Raw genomic sequence first — 20445 nt, 5'->3', positions numbered from 1 at the left:
TGAGCGAAAACGCAAGGCCCCAACGAGAGCATCACCAGGTACGTTGAAGACGTCCTACGCCGAGTACACGCGCCAAGCCTCAGGCGAACGAGGACAGGAAGCTGAAGGTTGTCATGTGCGCCTTACAGAGGAACATCTTTGGATGCCTTGTGCGCCACCAAACTCTGACCGTCTAGACTCGTTACGGATCCGTCAAGAATCGAACCGCCCTCCTTGCAAGAGCCAGTCACTATGAGAGACTTTCCCACGTCGCTGGCCCCACGCTGGCCGCTGCGACATCGGCACCAGTATCCCGGGCATCCACGAGATCATCCATGACGTCGTCCGGGAGGAGCTCAAGAAGCAGCTTCCTACTGCCAAACGCCGAGCCTCGCTATCAATCGCCGAGGTAATTCGAGACGAAGTACATCGGGTCCTCCAGCCACAGGCTCCCGTCGATGCGCCAGGTATACCGAGGAACCGACGTTCACGTACACCGCAATGGCCCGCCGAGCACCGTTACCTGCTCTCCCGTAAGTGGCACCTCCGCGCCATGAGCCTCCAGTACCACTATACTCATGACGTCACGAAGAACAAGTCCTATACGTCCGCTCGGAACAACCTGCACCCAAAAAGACCGTCCTGTGGAGACGGCCGACGGACGTCCGTTGTGCCACCACTATGATGAAGCCGATCATACCTACCGCCGATAACTCGGCCTGCGCGGGTTCCACCCCAATGACTCTCGCACACGCTACGGAGAGCGCCCACAAACCATTGAAGAGTATTTGCGTCATTCGCTCTGTTCGATGCCAGTTTCGCTTCGAGGATCTCGTTCACCATCCCCTCGACCCACGGCCTCTCCTGTAAGCCCCGTCGAGAAAGCTTTTCTCCTTTGTCTCGCCGGGAAAACTAAGCCCCGTAACTCGTAAAGGTGGAATTGTCGGAGGCGACCGAAACGAACATCCTCCGAAAACATCTGGGGGCTCCCACACTAGCGACCGGACACTTAGGAGCGACCCTTCATCTATGGTGTCGAATAACTTCAGCGTCGGTATCGACGGCCACGATGCGACGGAACTCATCGACACTGGAGCAGAAATTCCGTGTCGAGTGGGTAGCTCTCTCGCTGCTTTCGAAAAGCGATGACGCCGTTGGATTGACTGCAAATACGAACCGTCGGCGGACCTCTCACACCAGTGGGAAGGTGCCGTTTCTCTCACACTGTACGTGTGAACATCCACGGGAAGACCTGTCCAGTGAAGTGCGTCGTCCTCAAGGACTGTTCAAGAGACATCATTTTGGAATGAACTCTCTCTGAGAATACGGCGCCGTTACCGACTTTTGAGCGAACAGGTTGACGCTGGGCAAACCCATATTTACGTCGGAAGATCGCAATGCGACGTCAGTCCCGGTACGAGTTCTAAACGAACTCCTGAACCTGCCGGGGCCGTTGAGTGTCCTCGTGCCGTTTGGGATCACAACATATATCTGCGTTGAAGATATCTTGAAAGGAAACGTTAAATTTTTCCTAGAACGAGGAATCGGCATTGCAGAGGCGTAACGAAGTTTGAGGAAGGGCGCACTATGGCTTGACGAACTTCCGGAAAGGGTCACAACACCGAACCAATGACGCAGTCGTGGGCCTTGTCGAGGAACCTTCAGACTCAGCCGTGAACGCCTCCATCTCAAAAGGCTACTCTGTATTGCAGTACAGGAGGACTCCACATTCAGGGCTTGATATCTAACGGAAACTCTGAGCCCCAGAGCGGCGACAGCTGACTAATTTTCTCGCCGACTACAGCGAATGTTTCGCCACGCCGTCAAGGGTGCGCCAAACGACGACTGCCAAACATCACATTGTTGTGCATGACGATACTTTTCCTATCTATCAGTCGCGGTACCTTGCCTTCGTGAAAAAACCGGGAGGTCACCCGAGAACAATTTCAAAATATGCTCGAGAACGACATCATACCGTCTTTAAAAAATACGCGGTCCTCCCCCGTCGTGCTATTAAAGAAGGAGGACGTACCGCTTAGACTCTGTGTGGATTATTAAAGGCTGAATTCTCTAGAAAAGAAAGACGTCTATCCTCTTCCACGCATCGACAATACGCTAGACCGACTACGCCACGCCCGTTACTTTTCATCTAGTGACTTGAAGAGTGACTACTGCAAGGTCGAAGCCCACGAACGGGACCGTGAAAAAACAACATTTGTGACGGCCGACGGACTGTACGAGTTTAAGGTAATGCCTTTTGGACTTGCACGGCACCAGTCACTTTCCAGCGTGTCATGAACACGGTGCTGGCGAGTCTGAAATGGCAGAGCTGTCTCATCTTTTCGACGACGGTGTGGTGCTCACAAGCTCAGGGTCGCCTAAAGAGGCGACCTTGAGCATCGCGAACCAATCGAACATCTGGAAGGAGGAGGAAGTAGAGGTCTCCGTGTCTTCTCAGGAGCCCTGACAAGCTTCGCCGTTCGACAAGGCGTGCTTTACAAAGAGAAATTTGGGGAAAAAATAAGCGTGGCTTCTAAAAATCCCACCAGTTTTCGACAGAGTTTCGAAGCTTACCGCGACGACCTGACGGCAGGACATTTTAGCTACATCAGGACACTGGCATGAATTCGCGAAAAATACTGCAGGCCCAAATTCCCGAAGACCGCCCACCAGTAAGAGAGATCGTGCCACGAATGCCAACGAAGCAACAAACACCCAAGGAAGGCCGCAGGATTGTTGCATCCCATCGTATCGCCGACTGCCCCGTTCTAGCAGATCCGAATGGATCTACTCGGGCTATTCCCCAAGTCGACACCTAGACGAAAACCATCCCATTCTGTAGAGCCCTGAAAGTCGTCATGTTTTTCATTCAGTCCGTCGTTCTTCGTAACGGGGCCCCTCAAGTCCTAATTGCGGACCAAAGAGAAGCATTTACGCCTCAGTTTACTCGGGTGGTACTTCGGCTCAGCCAAACCAGTCACCGAGGGGATTTTAGCCTACCATTCCCAGAATAACGGGCTCACGTAGCGGCTCAAGAAGACCTTCGCCGTGGTGGCTTTCATGCACGCCGACGCGGAGCACAAGACGAGGGACGAAGTGTTGCCGTACGCGAGGTTACCTTATAACAGGGCAGTTCAAGAAACTGCCTGAGGGACATCGTTTCAGCTGGTGCATGGCAGAAAGGTCACGACAATGCAGACTCGATGCTGCCCCATGAGCCAGTCGACGACGTGAACGGAGAGACCCAGGTGATCAGTCAGCGAGCAGAGGAGACGCGCCAGCTAGCCGGCCAGCGAATTGAAGGCCAACAACGCGTCGACGCTAGCCGATACAACCTCCGCCAACATGACGTTCGTTCTGAACCGGGAGACAGAGACTGGGTGTGGAAACCGATACGACGCCGCGGCCTCAGAGCTCTTGAGACGCTCGCTACTTTCGACCGGACGAGGTGCTCCGTCGCCTCAGAGACCTGAACTACAAGGTGCTTCCTGACAACACAGTCGTCAGAACACCGTCATCCGCGACCCGAGGTGGTGCATGTCTTGCGTCTCAAGCCGTTCTGTGCTCGATTGGATTGAGGATTAGTTATGGCTAAGACGATCCCGCAGTTCAGTGTTCTCCGTTATTTGGTGGAGCTTTGTGTTGATATATTTACGGTTGCATCGGTGCAATGCACTTTTGAAGTGGAGAGCAATTGCACGTGCATGACGAGAACGAAAGCTTTTCAGTACACGTACAAGATTCGTTTTTCCTCTTGCCACGAGTGTAAAAATAAATCGTCCTGAACTACCTTGTTTAGTCAGTCTCACCCTAGCTCACTCCCGAACATTCTACGTCGAAGTGTTCGCGATGCTGAGTGTAGTATATAAGGAGCAGAACGTGGCAGTGCCGGCTCATTCAGTCTCTTCCGAGCACAACTCACTCTTTCCCACACTATCGGCTATGAGTTTCCACCGACTCCGACACTCGCGACGCTCTGGGGTTGTCTTTATCTACCCCGTTTGGTGGTTCGTTTTTTTCTGGCACAAGTTCGCTGATTAAATCTTTACTTTCAGTTTACACTGGTCGATTCTCTTTCTCTCCGCTACAGTATATTCGATTGCACCACTATTGAAACAATTATGTTTTCTTGCGCCATGGGCCATGGGGAGTGTGTGTGTGTTCAGGGGGGAGGGAGGGGGGGGGGGGGTTCGAGTAGCGTGTAGAAGGCCGCTTATTAGCCCCGCAGGCCGAACCGGGTTGCCAGTTGCCGACCCGTGGCTTAGAGGGTCGGCACTCTTCACGTCTTGCCCGAAGCCGCTACGAGGGTCAAATTTTCGTTGACCTCACGTGACGTTTTTGTTAAATGTCAGCGGGTCGTGGGCGCAGAGATTTGGGTACTTAGGAGCGAATAGGTTATCGTCCTGAAATGCGACCCTTTAAACGCTATGCCTGCGGTGTTAGAAGGTCATCGCAATATTGTGTTTCTTTTGTTCTGGGCTATTTTAGCTGCAGGATCACTGAAAAAAACCTCTTGCACCTTCCGTCAGTTACATCGCAAAAAGCTGGTGACAGTTGATTCACTGATTCTACACGCCAATTAGACAGAAGTCTTATTGGCGTGTATACTTACTGTGGACACTTACTGTGGACATGATAATATTAATTATTTTAACGCACACCAGAGTAACCGTTGTCAACCTGGGTGTCTTTGAGTAACAAAATGCATGAGAAAGTTGCAAGATTAAGCATTTTTAGTTAGTTTATTGATATATAGAAAAGCAAACTCATGTCGCGTTTTCGCCCTCTCTTGTGTCGATTCTCTTTTTAAATATGCCAAGTTACTCTGGTGGTACATATCACGGAACCTAAATAACCTGATTACTGGTATAAAAATTTCTGCGGTTTATGCGCTAATACATTTCGTCCCCACAAGCAGCGCTGATTGATGTAGAAGTAAAAATATACACAAAAAGAAGTTACAATGTTTTAAGAAGTTTTCATATTTTAAAGCAGATATAGTTCCCATCACGTGATGCTACTACAAACAACCTGATTCTTGCAAATTATGCGACTTATGTATTATCGTAAAAATAAATTACACGAATGTGTTTCTCTATGGTGAATAATGCAGAACAAACCACTTTCTATCGCGAAATATTCCCGAAGGCCAGATTTTTCAGCATTCTTAAAATATTGAGCCCGAGAAAACATTCCTTTAGAGTATTCCGAAGTAACACATGTCTTCTAAGTTTCAAGTATAAATGACGTGTACAATTGTTTAATATTTCGGTGAATACGCTGTGTTTCATGAAAGAGCGTAGGCACATTCATCGACTACCTCCACGGTGACTTCTTCGAATCCACGTGCATCCGTTTGGTTCTGTGAACAATGTTACTGCGTGACACGCAACTTTAACAGAGCGTCTCCGGTTCTGGGACAATCGAAGAGTACAGATTCAACAAAGAATGTTTCAAGAATTCGTATTTCCCTCGGACGATAAGGGAATAAAATAAACTTCCTGAAAGAGTCTTAAATTCAAAATGGTTTTGGATTTTGTGAAGTGTCCCTAATGTAACCAACAGACCTCATCTTATCATTTTTGTTGTACTTTTTTGCTTTTTATATGAGTATTAGGTGTCGTATAGTCCATTTTTCGTTATTGTGTTCTGCATGTGTATTACATTGTCTATTGTGTTTTGCAGTCACTCCTAGCATGGTCCCCGCTGGGGGACTGATAGTATTATGAAATAACTAAATAACTAACTCAATTTTTCTCTTAGGAAAGCTTTCTCATAGCGTGACGAAAACGTTTCAGAACGGGTAATCAAAGGACAGTGGTGGCGTCTATTGAAAATGTAGTGCAGCGTTCCCTGAACCTTATTCACATAGGAGGAAAGAAAATTGTACCGGATTTTTCTACCATTTAAATGTGTTGATCCAAACATAGGCTGTGTTTGAACCATTAGGTTAATATAATGTACGCCTGAGGTTCAACTGACGCTAGTGTCTAAGAGAAAACGCGCGTGCATTTTGTCTCTTCACCAGAAAGTAACATGGATCACTTTTGTTATTTGGGTCGTACCGAATTATATCTACCTTTATTAACATTGTAAAAGTGTACTTGAGTTAGTTAGCGCATTTTTCTTTATCAACGAACGATGTTTAACTTCGCTAGATTTGAAGCCCTAAGCTCTGTTCCGCAGCAGGAGTGTAAAAGCAAGCTATGATTTTAAGCAAAATAACAATTGAAAAGAATATAGAGCGTTTTGAAGGCTCGCCAGCATTCCGATGACGCTTATATATTGGATAAAATGCCAGTCTTGTCACTATATGAAAATAACCCCTTCTCGCATCTTTACGAGCCGTTAAAAACATTCAAAACCTAAAGACGTACGTGGGGTATGAAAGGCGTCTCTTTTTGATATCTTCTCTGACGGGCAGTCTTTATCGTGCACTTGTTTTCAAAAAAGTTCGAGCGTGCGGGTGATGTTTTGAACGTCGAACAAGCATTTTCGCACAGTGCAGAAAGAATAAACAGTACTTATAGAACATCTAGCTATATTACCCGGCCTTCAATTTATTTTGATCGTACATGCGGAGGGAGGTACTAATGCAGTGTTACTGCGTATTTCTTGCTATCTTAGTTTTTTAGACGTCGTTCCTTCGTTTTTCGCGTATACAGTATCCCTTACGCTGAAAAGTGATGACGTCGTGTTCGAGCTAATAGTGTCCGACAATGCACATAAATACATGTATGAACCCGTTTTACTCCGTTTTTAATGTAATTAAAAACCTGAAATATGAAAGAAAAACGTCGCAATTGACGAATTATTTCATCTGCGTGACTTAGAAATGTTCCAAGCCACCTGGTATGTACTCACTTTTTCCCATAGAAGTGCATTACCGGAAGTCAGGTTTCGACTGGTTGCTGTCTGCTCTAATTTGCAGCAGCACACTAGCGCTAGTTGAAAATCTAGGGTGTACAATATAATAGCTCTATGGTTCGAGCCATCGTAATATATTTCAACGTTGGGCTTGCAATTACAGAGAAAGGGAGCAATTCTCTTTTTACGGACCGTTACTGGTGAGGTTTTGGGGGGGATCCCGTGTGCGTATTGTGGTCGTACGTCGTGGCCCATTAAATTGAGAGCAGAAACTTTTCCGCTAACACTGCGGGGTTTCAGCGTTGTGACATTGTGAGGCCACCGCACGGTCACGTGATAATATATAATGGGAAATCAAAGTTCCGCGCTAAATTTAGCAAAACACTATGTACGCGAAACTCTGTGCGTTTTAAAAACGATTAGCGTGGAAGTAGCGTTACGTGACTTGGTGGTGCTTATGACGTCACAGTGTCACGCGATGTCATGGCGTCACACGTCGTCACTGTGCCTTACGAAAACCGTCTGCTAAAGTTAGCGTGGCGTATGTCCGCTAAATTTAAACTCGGCTTTAGAGCTGTGACCAGCAGTGAGCAGCGTCTTAGCTGTGGCCGAAGCCCATTAACGAAACACGGCTAGACACGTCAACCAACCAGAAAGTTGGTAGCGATCTTTACTGCAGCAACTCACCTATATAATCGGTCTTGAAATCCGCCGGCTCTTCGATTTCGAACACTCTGTGCGCAATCTGTCCATCTGCAGATCGCCCCATCAGTGGCAGAGGTACAATCCTCAGTGTGGTGCCCAAAGACCCCCTCTGTATGTAACACAAAATTGAATTATGAATAATTATTGGTCGGAAAGGCTTATTGAACTTTCATATAGGAATGAACAAATTTCGCAAAATATTACGTAGCTTCTACTTGCGGAAATATAGCCGCCATTTTGGGGCCATGCTGATGAGCGGGAACCACCTGCGGCTTGTGTTTCTCAGCACAGTGGGATTCTTTAAAAGCTATGACCAACTAATAATGGCCACCGGCATGATTCAATGACGATACACGCAAACCCTATATAAATTTATGCAAAGTATTGATTTTGGCTAGTCAATGTTAATTTAACAGTTACTCACAATAGAGGCCCATTACACACTCAAAATAGGTTTTCTATGACATTTAAAGTGAAGAGGAAGGGTACCTCTCCACTTTTTATATCAGAGCAAGGCTGTTTCGAACAAAATATTTGAACTGATGCTGCTATGCGACAATTTGTACAGTTTATATTAGTTTCGAGTCAAACCCGGATTGTCCACATGAGGAGGCTCGCTCATAATTTAATTACTTCGTTGTTATTGTGATGTTAAGGGGGTAATGTTTCGTTTCACACAGCGCACTTTTTCAGGCGATAAGTGAGATAATTTCGGTAGAACCTACCTCTAGCTTTGACTGGTCGAGAACGGCTGTTTACCATTACGTTTACTATAAACACCAGCCATATCACATATGTTATACAACATACTGCATAATGTTAGCCGTCAGATTCATTTTTACAATCAGGCATTGCTTTTTGAAAAAACACGTCTGAAACCCCGCACGTGCTGTACCTAACGTTTGTCATTTCTGAACACTGCGATATTATCTTATCAAAGTAAGTCTTAAAATACATAAAAAGTTGTCGCGAGTCGAGATGCATTTCTTACAACCACTTTCCGTCACCCGGAATAAAATGCGAACGTCAGAAGTCGTGGCCTTTGATACATGCTGTTATATCTGAAGGATGCGAGAGTGTGAACATCGTGGAAGGCACACACTCTCGCAGAACCCTCTTCACTCGGCTGTTTTATCAGCCTCCAGGCGGCGTAGCATGTATCGAAGGCGACCAGTTCTGGCGTTCGCGTTTCATTCCGTTCCGATGGTATAAAGTAAAGCAAAGCATCCCTGGCATGGAGGTAGCAATAAGAGGTGGCGAAATACCAGCTCAAACAAGCCAAACGAGATATTCCCTAGTAAAGACAGAAGTAACTGTCGAGGTCGGTGGGAACGCCTCTAAGGGTGCGCGATTCCGTTCAATAGGGTCCAGGGGTGCTCAAGGCCGCCCAATACCGCATTTTGCTTTTGGTCGTTCTTGGAAACGTGTTCCTCCAAACCTGAAGCCTTCCCCGGCTTTACCTCTGGTGGCGCCATGTCGCTTCCAGAAGCTTCCTACTTCCATGACCCCTAGATATCACTATTGGTATACGCCGTATTACTTGTATAATGCTGACAGCTTAAGAAATGCAGGGCGTGAACAGTCCCAAGCTATTTGTTCCACTTCGCACAAACAAGATTGTAGAATTCGATAGTAAGAACACGGAAGAACGAGGTACAAGGCGAGAGTGAACTTCTGAACACTTAGCGCGGTGTGAGCAGAATAATAAGCCGAGTTGTGAGAAAAAAACTTGTTCTCCCTCAATAAAATCGCGCATGCCCGCACCTCACGGAGTGTTCACAGTAGTATGAGGATAAATGAAATCTGAACGTCTTAAATTAAAGGCATGTTTTTTTCAAACAGTTTCGGCTTCTTCGGCCTCGTATATGCCAGCACAGAAGGTGGGACGATGTATAACGATACCCCAAGTTTCTGCCATTCAAAAAGGGTAAAAGCGTGAAGTGAAACACGGACGAAAGAGAAAGGACGTACGCAAGGGGGAAGCGCTTATAGTGTTTAAATTATAGAAACCAAAGTTTTTCTGACACTGACACCAGAATGTAAAAGTAGTTGCAGTTTCACACTGCCATGACTAATAAGAAATAAACGTAGTTCGAGCTAGAAAGCATAAAGGTGTAAGAGCGTAAATGAATTTGGTGTAAATCGAATATAATTAAAAAGAACCCCTACACTTAGGCAAAAATAAGATATCCGAAAAGCAGAATAAATGTTTTTGATTGTCTGATCTTGCCTCAGTCTAGGGGTCCCTTATGATTAGATCGAAAATCACTTCTATGCAGTCAACGGTTTCGCACCGTCTATTTCCCGGTGTGAAAGACGTCATTAGTCTAATAAATTGTGTTTTGAAAGATATTATACGAAGATTTCTTGAATATATATATATATATATATATATATATATATATATATATATATATATATATTGGGTTTCACAAACAAATTTACAGCGTTTTGTTTACCGCAAAAATAAATTAGCCATCGCCGAACGCGTATTCCGTGCCCAAAGGTAGCGCTAGAGGTCACAACCAGATGCCTAAATTTCAACCCGATCGGATAACTTAATCAAAAGTTATCAGTGATTTTCTAAAAATTTCGATGGGAAAATGGCGGCCGACGGAGTTTTTGAATACAGGGGGTTCTATGGGCACCAGAAACCGAAAATGGAAAAAATGGGCTCCATTTTCCCATTAAAATATTCGGAAAATCACGTATAACTTTTGAAGGAGATTGATCGTTTGGCGATGCTATAGTTTATTTTTGCGGTAAAAAAAATCTCTGTTTTTGTTTTTTTGTTTTTGTTTTTTGTAACACCCTGTATGTATGATAGTAAAAGGTAGAATTCAGCTGAAACGAAACTTTCTCATGAAACTCATGTGTCATTCTCAGTGGGAACATTCATTATTTTGAACCGGATTCTCCTGCATCTAACATAATTCATGAATGAAGTTCTTTGCGAATTCCGTAAATGTGGTGTTCTTACCACTTCCACATTTCCGTCTTTTTCCGTCACAGATACCGCTGCCATCTGACTTTGATCACGATAAATGTTCTTTTCCACTTCTCTCCCATCCACCTGAAAAATGAGATACAGGCACTAATATTTCGTATGAAGAAATCGATGAACTGTGGAGACACTCTTTTTTATAAATATTTGTTGTTTTTTTTTGTTTTTTTTTATGAAGAGCAAAGGAGCGGACTGGAGTTTACTAATATTATACGACGCTCACAAGCAGCGTCTGTGAAAACGTTTATACAGTTTAAGTACAAAAATTTCATTGATCGCACAAATCCATAGAGAAAATAAAAAAACTGCCATAAAAGTTTTTTTTTATTTTTGGAGGGATCTTGAAGTTCAGTAAGAGGAATAAATAGCGAGTCTTAAAGATAAAGTTAAAATTAAAAATGAGGTATAAGCAACCTGCACTTAAGGTTAATGCAAAGTTATAAGAAATACCTTAAACTCTAGGCATAGACATAAAATGTGTGAAAAAAGAATGATGAAAGTGACTCGTGAACCTTGATCCATTCCTTCAAATCCTATATCGAGATTCGCTTGTACGGCTCTGAAATTTCGAATTACAAGCATGATGTGCATCAGTTCTTGAGTAGAAATATGCAAGAAAAGCATCATACTTTAAAGATGACATAAAATTGTGGGTGTACATAACACTGAAGTGTATAAGAAATATAAGCTTCGCCAGTAAATAGGACATCTTTATATAGCGGAAAAGTGGGGCAGTTCAAGATAGCAAGAAAAGCTTACTACTTTATCCACTTGGTTGGTGCCATGAAGACTTGATACAACGAAGTTTTTGGCGAGTACAGATACTTTTTCTAAACTAAGAGTAAGCTTTTCATCGATGTGCAAGAGTTTTTCTCCATTCATTCCTCTTGTCTCCAAAATTCGTGGGTAAACAACATATTCTGCGGAAGGTCCTGCATCCAAGATAATAAAGAACGTTCCTCTTGCAGCAGTTAAAGTAAATAACTGCAACTTTGTCGCTTTGTTTTTTATTAACTGCTTCACTATAAACGCAATTTTTAACACGCCCAATACTCGTCTCAGGTTAAAAAAATCAAAACGAAATGGAAAATGTTAGACGCCACTTAATTTTGTGTTGTGACCCATAGTTCCAAGGGGACGAACGATCGATGCAATGGCAAAGAAAGACATAACGACGCTTATCATCAACGGAACAAAATGTCAAATATTATCGACTATCAAAGATAAATTAGTTTACAATATATTTAACGTGAATCCAAGAGATATAATCAACTTCAAAAGAATCGCAAGAATACAACCTTGCATGATATTATAAAAGCCATGCTAGGTGGTTGATATCTAACGCATAAAGGTGCAGTAAAATATTTCATCAAACAAAAACTGTATATAAAGACCGAAGTTTACCCATAAAAACCAAAATTTCAATTGCAACATTAAAATAATTCTTGTCTTGGTAGCTGTGCGTTCACAAGTATTTCTTTCTTTAATAGTTTCACAAATCACCTGATAGTAAATCATGGAATACTAGCGCTCAATGTTGACTCATACAATTTGTTTAAATTTTGTTTGATCGTTTGGTTCAAGCTATAGTTATAGACCACCTCTCGACCACAATGCCTTTATATCTAGTTTGTTTTCAGCAATTTTAAAACACCTTTATGTTACAACGCACTAGCAGCACATGCATACGTCCGCGCTTTTGAGACAAATCATTGAATTGCGAAAAGGTAAGTAAAAACAAATATTAAAAGTAACCAGAGACACCCTCTTTGCCCATTCTAGCACATAAATAGCCAATAAAGAGTGTCTTCTTTGGACATTTGCAAAAGAAGATTCTTTTTTTTTTCTGAAACAAAAATAAATTTCCACGGAATGCAAATGACACTCGTCATCGTACAGTCCTCTGCAAGTGCATTGCGGATCTCGTATATAGATACCCCTCTATAAAACGAGCTTTCCAAATTATTGATATTTTTATTTGTCTCAAATACTAATTACTTCGCCCGAAACGAATGAAACATATGTAACTACATTACAAATCACCACGTCGGAAAGGTAATGAACTGCAAAGACAAGTTACTTCATAAAGGTAACTATATGACTTTCCAATTACGATTACGCTTCACAAAACAAAAATAAAATATAATTTTTTCTATCAATGATTTTATTTACAGAATTTACAGATAACTACATGCCACCGACATACAGAACGTTTGCCTCATTTGTTCTGCTCCAATATATTGCAACAAAGATATAAAAACAAGCGTCTAGCATCTTCGCAATCCTTTTCTTGTGACTAAAAAAGATCATTTCACCATCATAACTGAACCTGGCAGAGAATGCAAATATGCTCCAAAAGCCAGGGGTAGTCAGAATGAAAAAACGTTTACGCTAACTTAACACAACAACAAAACAATATAACAACACAGACGCTTCGCCACCTCTCCGGGTGCCATCATCAGTATGAACTGGCCCGGTGGTGGGGAAAGCCAAGCCAGTCGACTCTAATCTAACAAGTCCCCGTAAACGTCCGGTAGTCTGTGTTGCACGACTTGGGGTCACGGCGGATAAACCACGATTTTACGAACTTCCTCGGGCCCCAACGCTGCTCACGAGCCAAGGTCGCACATTGTCCAAGTAAAACGCATGCCCAGCCGTCCAGCTGTGGTCGACGAGCTCAGACTTACTTCTCGTGGCATGCGTGGCCTTCGCCACATCCCTTTTGCGCTCCTTAAGCCGAGCGCTCCTATGTCTGCCGGTTTTTCCAATGTACGTGGCGTCGCAGTCGACACAGTTCACCTTGTACACCACACCTGTCTGGGCGTTGGCGGCAGTAATGTCTTTCGGCTTAGAAAACGCGTTCGCCAAAGTGTACGCTGGCTTGAACACAGTCCGGATGCCCGAAGTGGTCAAAGCTTTTCTAATCGAGTCCGAGGTTCCCCGGACATAGGGAATACACACCATCGGCTTCCTTTTGCCTCCAGTGTCTACTCTGCACTGCTGCATGCGCTTACGCGTGTCACTTATGAAGAATCTTAGATAATTGCGCCTGCCCAAGGAAATGGAGATACTTGTCAGTTCTTGGGACCGGAGATCATCGTTCGAAGACAACACATGCATCGCAACGCGACAACAGTGCCCGTACCACGGCGCGCTTGTGTTCCGCCGGGTGATGGGAATCAAAACACAAAACGTTTCCGCTCTTACACGGTTTACAGTACACTTCAGTCTCTACGGCACCACCACCCGCCCGGCGCACCAATACGTCCAAAATCGGCAGCACACCATCCCTCTCAGTTTCACACGTTAACCGGACAGCCGTATGAATACTATTCAGCACCAAGTGAAAAAGCTTGCTTGTTCGCCTTTTTCAGGATTACGAAGGTGTCATCAACATACCGGCAGTATATTTTCTAGGGGAAGACAATAAGTTGATGACCAACTTCTCCAAATACTGCATTACGAAATAGGCCACCGTAACGGACACCGGGCTTCCCATAGAAAAACCTTCAATCTGATGGTACACCACGTTGTCAAAAGTAAAGTAAGTTTGATTTAAACAAAACCGCAACAAAATCACAATATCGTCTACCAGTAAGTTGATCCGATTCCAAAGTGCAATCATCTAGCAAACGTTTTTCCACAACATCAACAGCGAACCCAATTGGCACTTTCGTGAACAAAGAAACGACGTCAAAGAAAGCCATTACGTCGTCATCCCCAAGCTCTTGCTTACGGACAGCTGTTACAGAATCCCGAGGGTTCTCAAAATACAGTGTGTTCTCCCCAGTCAACGGCCTCAGAAACTCCACCAGAAATTTCTAGAGGTCGTAGGTAGGGGATTCAATAAGCGAAACAATCGGACGTAGAGGACAGCCTTCCTTGTCCACTTTTGGTAGCCCGTAGATCTTGGGGGTGGACCCGTCGGACGAAAAAAGGCGGTGATAAGAACCTCATCGAGCCTTTCCTTCGTCTTAAGCCTGCGCACGTGATTCACACGTTGACTTTCTGGTCGCGCAGAAGGATCAACGTTCAATTTTACAAAGCGCAAAGGGTCACTTAAAATCTTATATATTTTCTCTTTATAATCGCTTCGGTCTAACAGAACAGTGCCCTTTCCCTCTTCTGCCTCAAGAATGGCGACCGATATATCTGACTTTAAATAAGCTAAAGTTGCGCCTACCCCTCCACTCAAGTTAGCGCGGACGTTCTTAGCGGGCCAAGTTGACACCGGATACGTCACGAATAGGCCGCAATCGTTCGTCGACTTCTACAATGATATCTCATTTTGGAACCCTTCGCGCTGCCAGAGCGAATTTCAGATCTTTCGACAAAATACTCACGACTCAGTTCTGAAACTCTTTTTTATTCCTCTTGAAACGGTACATCCTGACACGTGTAGATAATGCTGAGTCTATTCGTAGTATTTGTGAGTACAACCCGCTTTAAGGTTAATGCTCACCTCTGCTAAAGCCTCTTCGATTTTATGGCACCCTTACACAATCAAAAATTCCTTCTAGTTTTATTGGGCACATTATTGCCTCCGGAATTCCTGGCCATAATTTAGTTTCAGCGTAGCTAAAGCTGCACGTTTCCGAGGTCAATCAAACACCGGAGACATGTCACAGGACTTCGCCTGGACTTTGTATATTGCCGCGCGCGCAGCTAGCCTTGTTCGTGGCGCGCTCGTGGCCGAATGGTTATCATGCTTGACTGCCACGCAAAGCGCCAGGGGACGATGCCTGAGAGCGAACGCACCATTTTGTTATTTCTGTAAATGTCGCGTTCTGGTGTATTTGGGAATTCTGTTGCTGACTAGAAATCCGATTCTTCTACGCTCCGCACCGTCTACGCCGATCGTTCCAGAAGCCCACGCGTGTATATAAGGAGCACCGCGTGGCGAACTGGAGTCAGCCTCGCCCCAGTGCTTGATCCTGCTGTTTCGCCGTCATCGACGCCTGCGACACGAACCATCCTCTATTTTGTTTTTGGGTACAGGTTCGCCCCAGTAAGCGTGTCGTTGCTCCAGTTATTCGCAGCCTCATCATTTGTCATTAGTGACAATATCACTACCAGTGGCGTTTGCCCAGAGGGGTTGAAGAAAGAAATTTCATCTGCTTCGAGAGTGTCGACGGTATCGTCTGCTACACGAGAGAAAATGCCATAACGTTCGGTGCCCAGACCCATCTTCCTCTCTGCCGTGGTGCCTGAGCCGTCCGAAGCCCACGGAAGAAGCGGGCAGAGTTCTTGAGCTCTCGGGGCCGACTGGCGCCCTGTCTCCGAATTCAAAAGAGGCAGCGCGCCCTTTCTGCGAAACGCGTAACTGCGGCAAAACAAAAACCGCCTTCATCCGGTAGCACTTGACTCTCCAATCGCGCTACGACGACGTTGGAGACTCATGACGAAGTCAAGAGTACGCATTCATCATGATCTCGCGCGCGTGACGCTCAAACGAACGTTTGCCAAAGGGCATTTTTAAGCAACTTGATGAAAAAAGCGTTAACCTCAAAGTTGAAGCAAAAAAAGAAAAAAAAAGAACCACAACGCGTAGCAGTTGTAGCAGTGTTGCCAGCTGGTATGCGTCTTTCGTAAGAGAATATTCATTACTACATAATAGGAACGCATAACGTAATTTATTTCCTCTTTAATAGGGGTGGAACATTTATCGCTTAACCTACTGATTAATCAGCTGATGATATAATCGCGCTTATATTTTTAATCGGTGCATCAGTAAAATGTTGACAACCAAAAGAAGCAAAAATGTAATGTTTTCACCTCACGGAAGTGGACTGGTACACCTGTATGAAGGGCAATCTTTAGGGAAAAATTTAGCCTCAAGTAAAATATAGGGGTGAGATTTGTAACTCCAGAACATCGCAGAAGGTTACGCATGTCTCGGCCGCTTCAACAAATTTTGAATGTCCGTTTAGCGCAGCGGACTACTTTGAACAATCAAGAGAAGACGTCGTTGCCAGATAATATTAATTGGCCTCTTTGCGTAACGCAGCTGACGTAATATTATGTTAGTGTGAGTGTCTTTGAATTGTTCTCAACTGCACATCAAGGTTCTGTTCTCTGTGCTTTGTGTGTTCAGTGATATATATACATCCACTATGTGCGTCCAGAAGTCGAGAAAACATTGAAAATAATTTTTTTAGAGTGTGCTCGCTAAAGAGAACCATAGGAAAACCCATACAACCTTCTTTAGCAGACCATATAAATGGCTAAGGACACCAAAGGAAAAGCCGTAGGCAGCTATAGCATGCTGTCTATAGAGAGCCAGCTTTAGAAAAGGTAAGGAGAGCTATAGCTGGACAATGATAGGGCCATAGATAAAGGTAAAGAGTCCTATAATGACGACCATAAAAAATGCAGACACGCACAAAAAAGTCTTTAGGTAATTGGGCCAATTAGCTAAAGCCGAACTTAGAAAAACATTTCCTATAGCCGACCATAGAACATTTTAGTATGGGTCACCATAGCCTTGCTACGAGCCCCATTACCACGACGGTCTCGGAAGACAAAGAAAATTAAATCCCTTTTTTAGAGCGCAGCTCTTAAGCGTCCTTTCCGGCTTGAGCGGCGTCGCCGTCGGCGTCGGCGTAACCGCGATTCCCCCCCCCCCCCCCCCCCCCGAGGACCTCGGGAGGACCTTGGGTTCCCTCGGGAGGACCTCGGGAGGACCTCGGGAGGACCTCGATCGGGTTCCTTCGGGAGCACCTCGGGAGGAGTTCGGGCACCTTCGGGAGAACCTCGGGAGGACCTCGGGTACCTTCGGTGAACTCAGGGAGAGGGGGGTCACGTGACTTCGGGGGGTAGGTCCACGAGGGTGGGGGGGGGCCTCGAGGTGGCGTGACCCCCCCATTGAAAAAACCAGCTTAAGCTGGTCCCAGCTTCAAGCTGGGTTATGGCCCCAGCAAGCCCAGCTTGGCATGGTGGTCATGCTGGTTGATCTGGTCCCAGCTTCAAGCTGGGTTATTGCCCCAGCATGGCCAGCTTGGCATGCTGGTTATGCTGGTTGATCTGTTCCCAGCATCAAGCTGGGTTATTGCCCCAGCCTGCCCAGTTTGGCATGCTGGTCATGCTGGTCATGTTGGTGAACTTCCCAACCAGTTTAACCTGTTTAAATTAATACACAGGATAAAAAAGCCAAGCTCTTCAGAAAAGCCCACTCGGCATCCGATTTATTAGTTTCGTACTTGCGGCCACGTCACATGACTCAGATGCTACATATTCTCGGCGCTGAAACAGTACTAACCGAGGCACAGACAGTGGTTCTCGGTGCAAAGCGAACAATGTTAATAAAACCAGATTGCTTATCTTTCAACACGAATACTTGACACACGCAAAAAACAGGCAATAGCTAAAGAAAAAACTACACGGATGAGAGAAGCGAACCTGGGTCCCGCCAGTGATGGGGGCGAAGCGGCAACTTGAGTGGTCGGCAGATGTGAGGACATCCGTGTGGCTTGGATGGCATTGGCGATACTCCTCGGCACCACCGTCATTCACCAGCACACACACGTTCGAAGACACGAAGTGACGCCTCAGTCGGGACGTCCGACATCTTCCCGCACTGAGCGGACTACCGCTTGCTGTCTCCTCAAAACCCGCTTCGCTTGCATCGTCGTTCAACTAGTCTCCAAACAACGCGCACACAGCTGTCCCTTCGAAAATCTGCCTAAAATAGCCAAACGCGTCTAAAATTCTCCGTTCCTCCCACTCTCTCTCTCTTCTCTCACAGAAAGGTAGCTTGCAGCGCGCCTGACGCGCCCTGTTGCCTACCGAAAACGATAGGACAAAGAACAGGGCGTGGCCTCATTTTATCCTAAGCCGACCTTGACGCGCGCGCTCCCAGCGTGACCACCTTGACCACCACGATTAGTTCGGCCAGATTCACCAGCTTGTCTCCCAGCATGACCAGCTTGTCTCCCAGCTTGACCACATTGGCTCCATGGAAAACCAGTTTGACCAGTTAGGACCAGACTGGCTCTTAGCTATACAAGATTGAATCTAAAACCAGATTCTAGTTAGACCGTGCTGGTTTTTTCTTAAACCAGACTGACCAGCTTAAATTCTACCTTGTCCAGCTTAAACCAGCTTGATTGCCAGTTAAACCAGTTTGACTACCACATTGAACAGATTGAGCAGCTTAGTTAGCAGCTTGGCCAGTTTGATTTTCATGGTGGTTTTTCCAATAGGGCTCCCAAGGTCACGTGACCCCCCCCCCCGAGGTCACGTTACCCCCCCCCCCCCCCCCCGAGGTCACGTGACCCCCTCCCCGAGTTCACGTGACCACCCCTCCCCCTCAATACCCTCCCTACTCCTCCTCAAGAGCTGTGCTCTAATGCGGCGTTACAAAGAGTTGTAAACGGCTTTCACTTTTTTTTTGTTCCCATTACCTGTTTTTTTTGTTGTTTTTTTTGAAGTACAGTGTAAAAATGTGTCCGAGTTCTTGCGCTCGAACTATTGTACACTCCCACTTAGATGGTAAGTTAGCTAATGCGTTTATTTACTCACGTATTTATTTGCCTTTTTTGAGTCTTCATTTGGAACTGTAAGTTTTGTTATAAACCTTCCCTTAGCGAGAAAAAAATCGCAATAAAACTATACTCGACATACTTCTAGTATACTATAAGGCAGCCAGTATAATAGAATATTACAAAAAGTAGAGTATTAGTATATGGCATGCTGGAGTCGTTCCATGATCCAAGTATACTTGCCAAGTATGTTTAGATCATATAACTCCTAGCCTACTCCAAATACGCTCTAAGCAACCGCTGACACTTCAAGTATAATTAAGGCGCGCCATTTCTATTGTTTAGGACTATAGAAGTAGCGCACTCCCGGTAAACAAGTTAAGTTCCGCAGAAGGCTGGCGTTCCACGAATTTTGAATAAGTCCTGGCAAATTTTAGCGGATCAAACGGGTTTAAGTGGAACGCTTGATTTTTTCTATCTTACTATACTTGATTTTTTTTAGTTAGGTTGAACACGTGCGTTTAAAGCAGGCTGATCACCTGTTCCACCTAAATTGATTCCAGTTACTAAAAACTTCTTCATCTTAAACTCTTCGCAATATCTTTTTTTTTTTTATTTTAATTAATTTGCGGCTTTGTTTTACTTGTGTGGTGAGTTGCGGAGAAACTCACCAGAAAAGAACGAAGATTTCGTTTTTCAAAATTGACCACTTTTTTAAATACTTGGACTCATGTACAAGTTTCTCCTCCGTCTAAAACAGTGTAATCTAGAGCTTTCTTCTTTAAGTTGAAAAGATTTCAATTGAAAATTGCATAAGTCTTATGTCGTCTGCTATACGTGCGCAAATCTTCGTCATAACACACACATATATATATATATATATATATATATATATATATATATATATATATATATATATATATATATATATAGGGTGTCACAAAAGAAAATTTACAGTCTTTTTTACCACAAAAATAAACTAGGCATCGCCGAACGCTCATTTTCCGCCCAAAATTAGAGCTAAGGGTGATGACCAGATGCCAAAGTGCCCGATCCGATAATTTATTCAAAAGTTATAAATGATTTTCTGAAACGTTCAATGGAAAAATGGAGCCCCTTTTCGCCCGTTTTCGTTTTCCGGTGCCCATAGAGCCCCATGTATTAAAAAACCCGGGAAAAACTATAAGCCTCATTTGTTTCATGATTGGGATACGCCGGAATTAAAGCCGTACGTCTCTTTAAATTAAGTGTGAAATATGAAAATGCTGATACAGTTATTCAGCGCAGGCTACCGCGTGACAGTTATGTTTTCTGTTATACTATCGACGCAGGAACAATACCAAGCTGATTTAAATTAGAACAATCTTAACGCTGTTATGAGACAGTGGCCGTGAATAACTTAGTCTAGAT

General features: G+C 44.7%; 1 protein-coding gene across 1 annotated transcript in view; it reads right to left on the bottom strand.

Annotated features, from left to right (window-relative positions):
* LOC115319728 (A disintegrin and metalloproteinase with thrombospondin motifs 12-like) overlaps positions 1-11437 on the bottom strand; it is a 65517-nt gene extending 54080 nt beyond the window's left edge. The window contains exons 1-3 of the mRNA XM_042293496.1: positions 11315-11437; positions 10532-10624; positions 7534-7660 (exon numbers count right to left, since the gene is read on the bottom strand). Coding sequence (XP_042149430.1) covers positions 7534-7660; positions 10532-10624; positions 11315-11437 — 343 coding nt within the window. The remainder of the gene's footprint in view (positions 1-7533; positions 7661-10531; positions 10625-11314) is intronic.
* Between the last annotated feature and the right edge of the window lie 9008 nt (positions 11438-20445).

This window comes from Ixodes scapularis, unplaced genomic scaffold (genome assembly GCF_016920785.2).
Source record: "Ixodes scapularis isolate PalLabHiFi unplaced genomic scaffold, ASM1692078v2 PGA_scaffold4__175_contigs__length_147842914, whole genome shotgun sequence".
In the NCBI taxonomy this organism is placed as follows: Eukaryota; Metazoa; Arthropoda; class Arachnida; order Ixodida; family Ixodidae; genus Ixodes; species Ixodes scapularis.
Note: the sequence above shows the minus strand (reverse complement) of the source record. Positions and strands in the feature narration are given on the sequence as shown.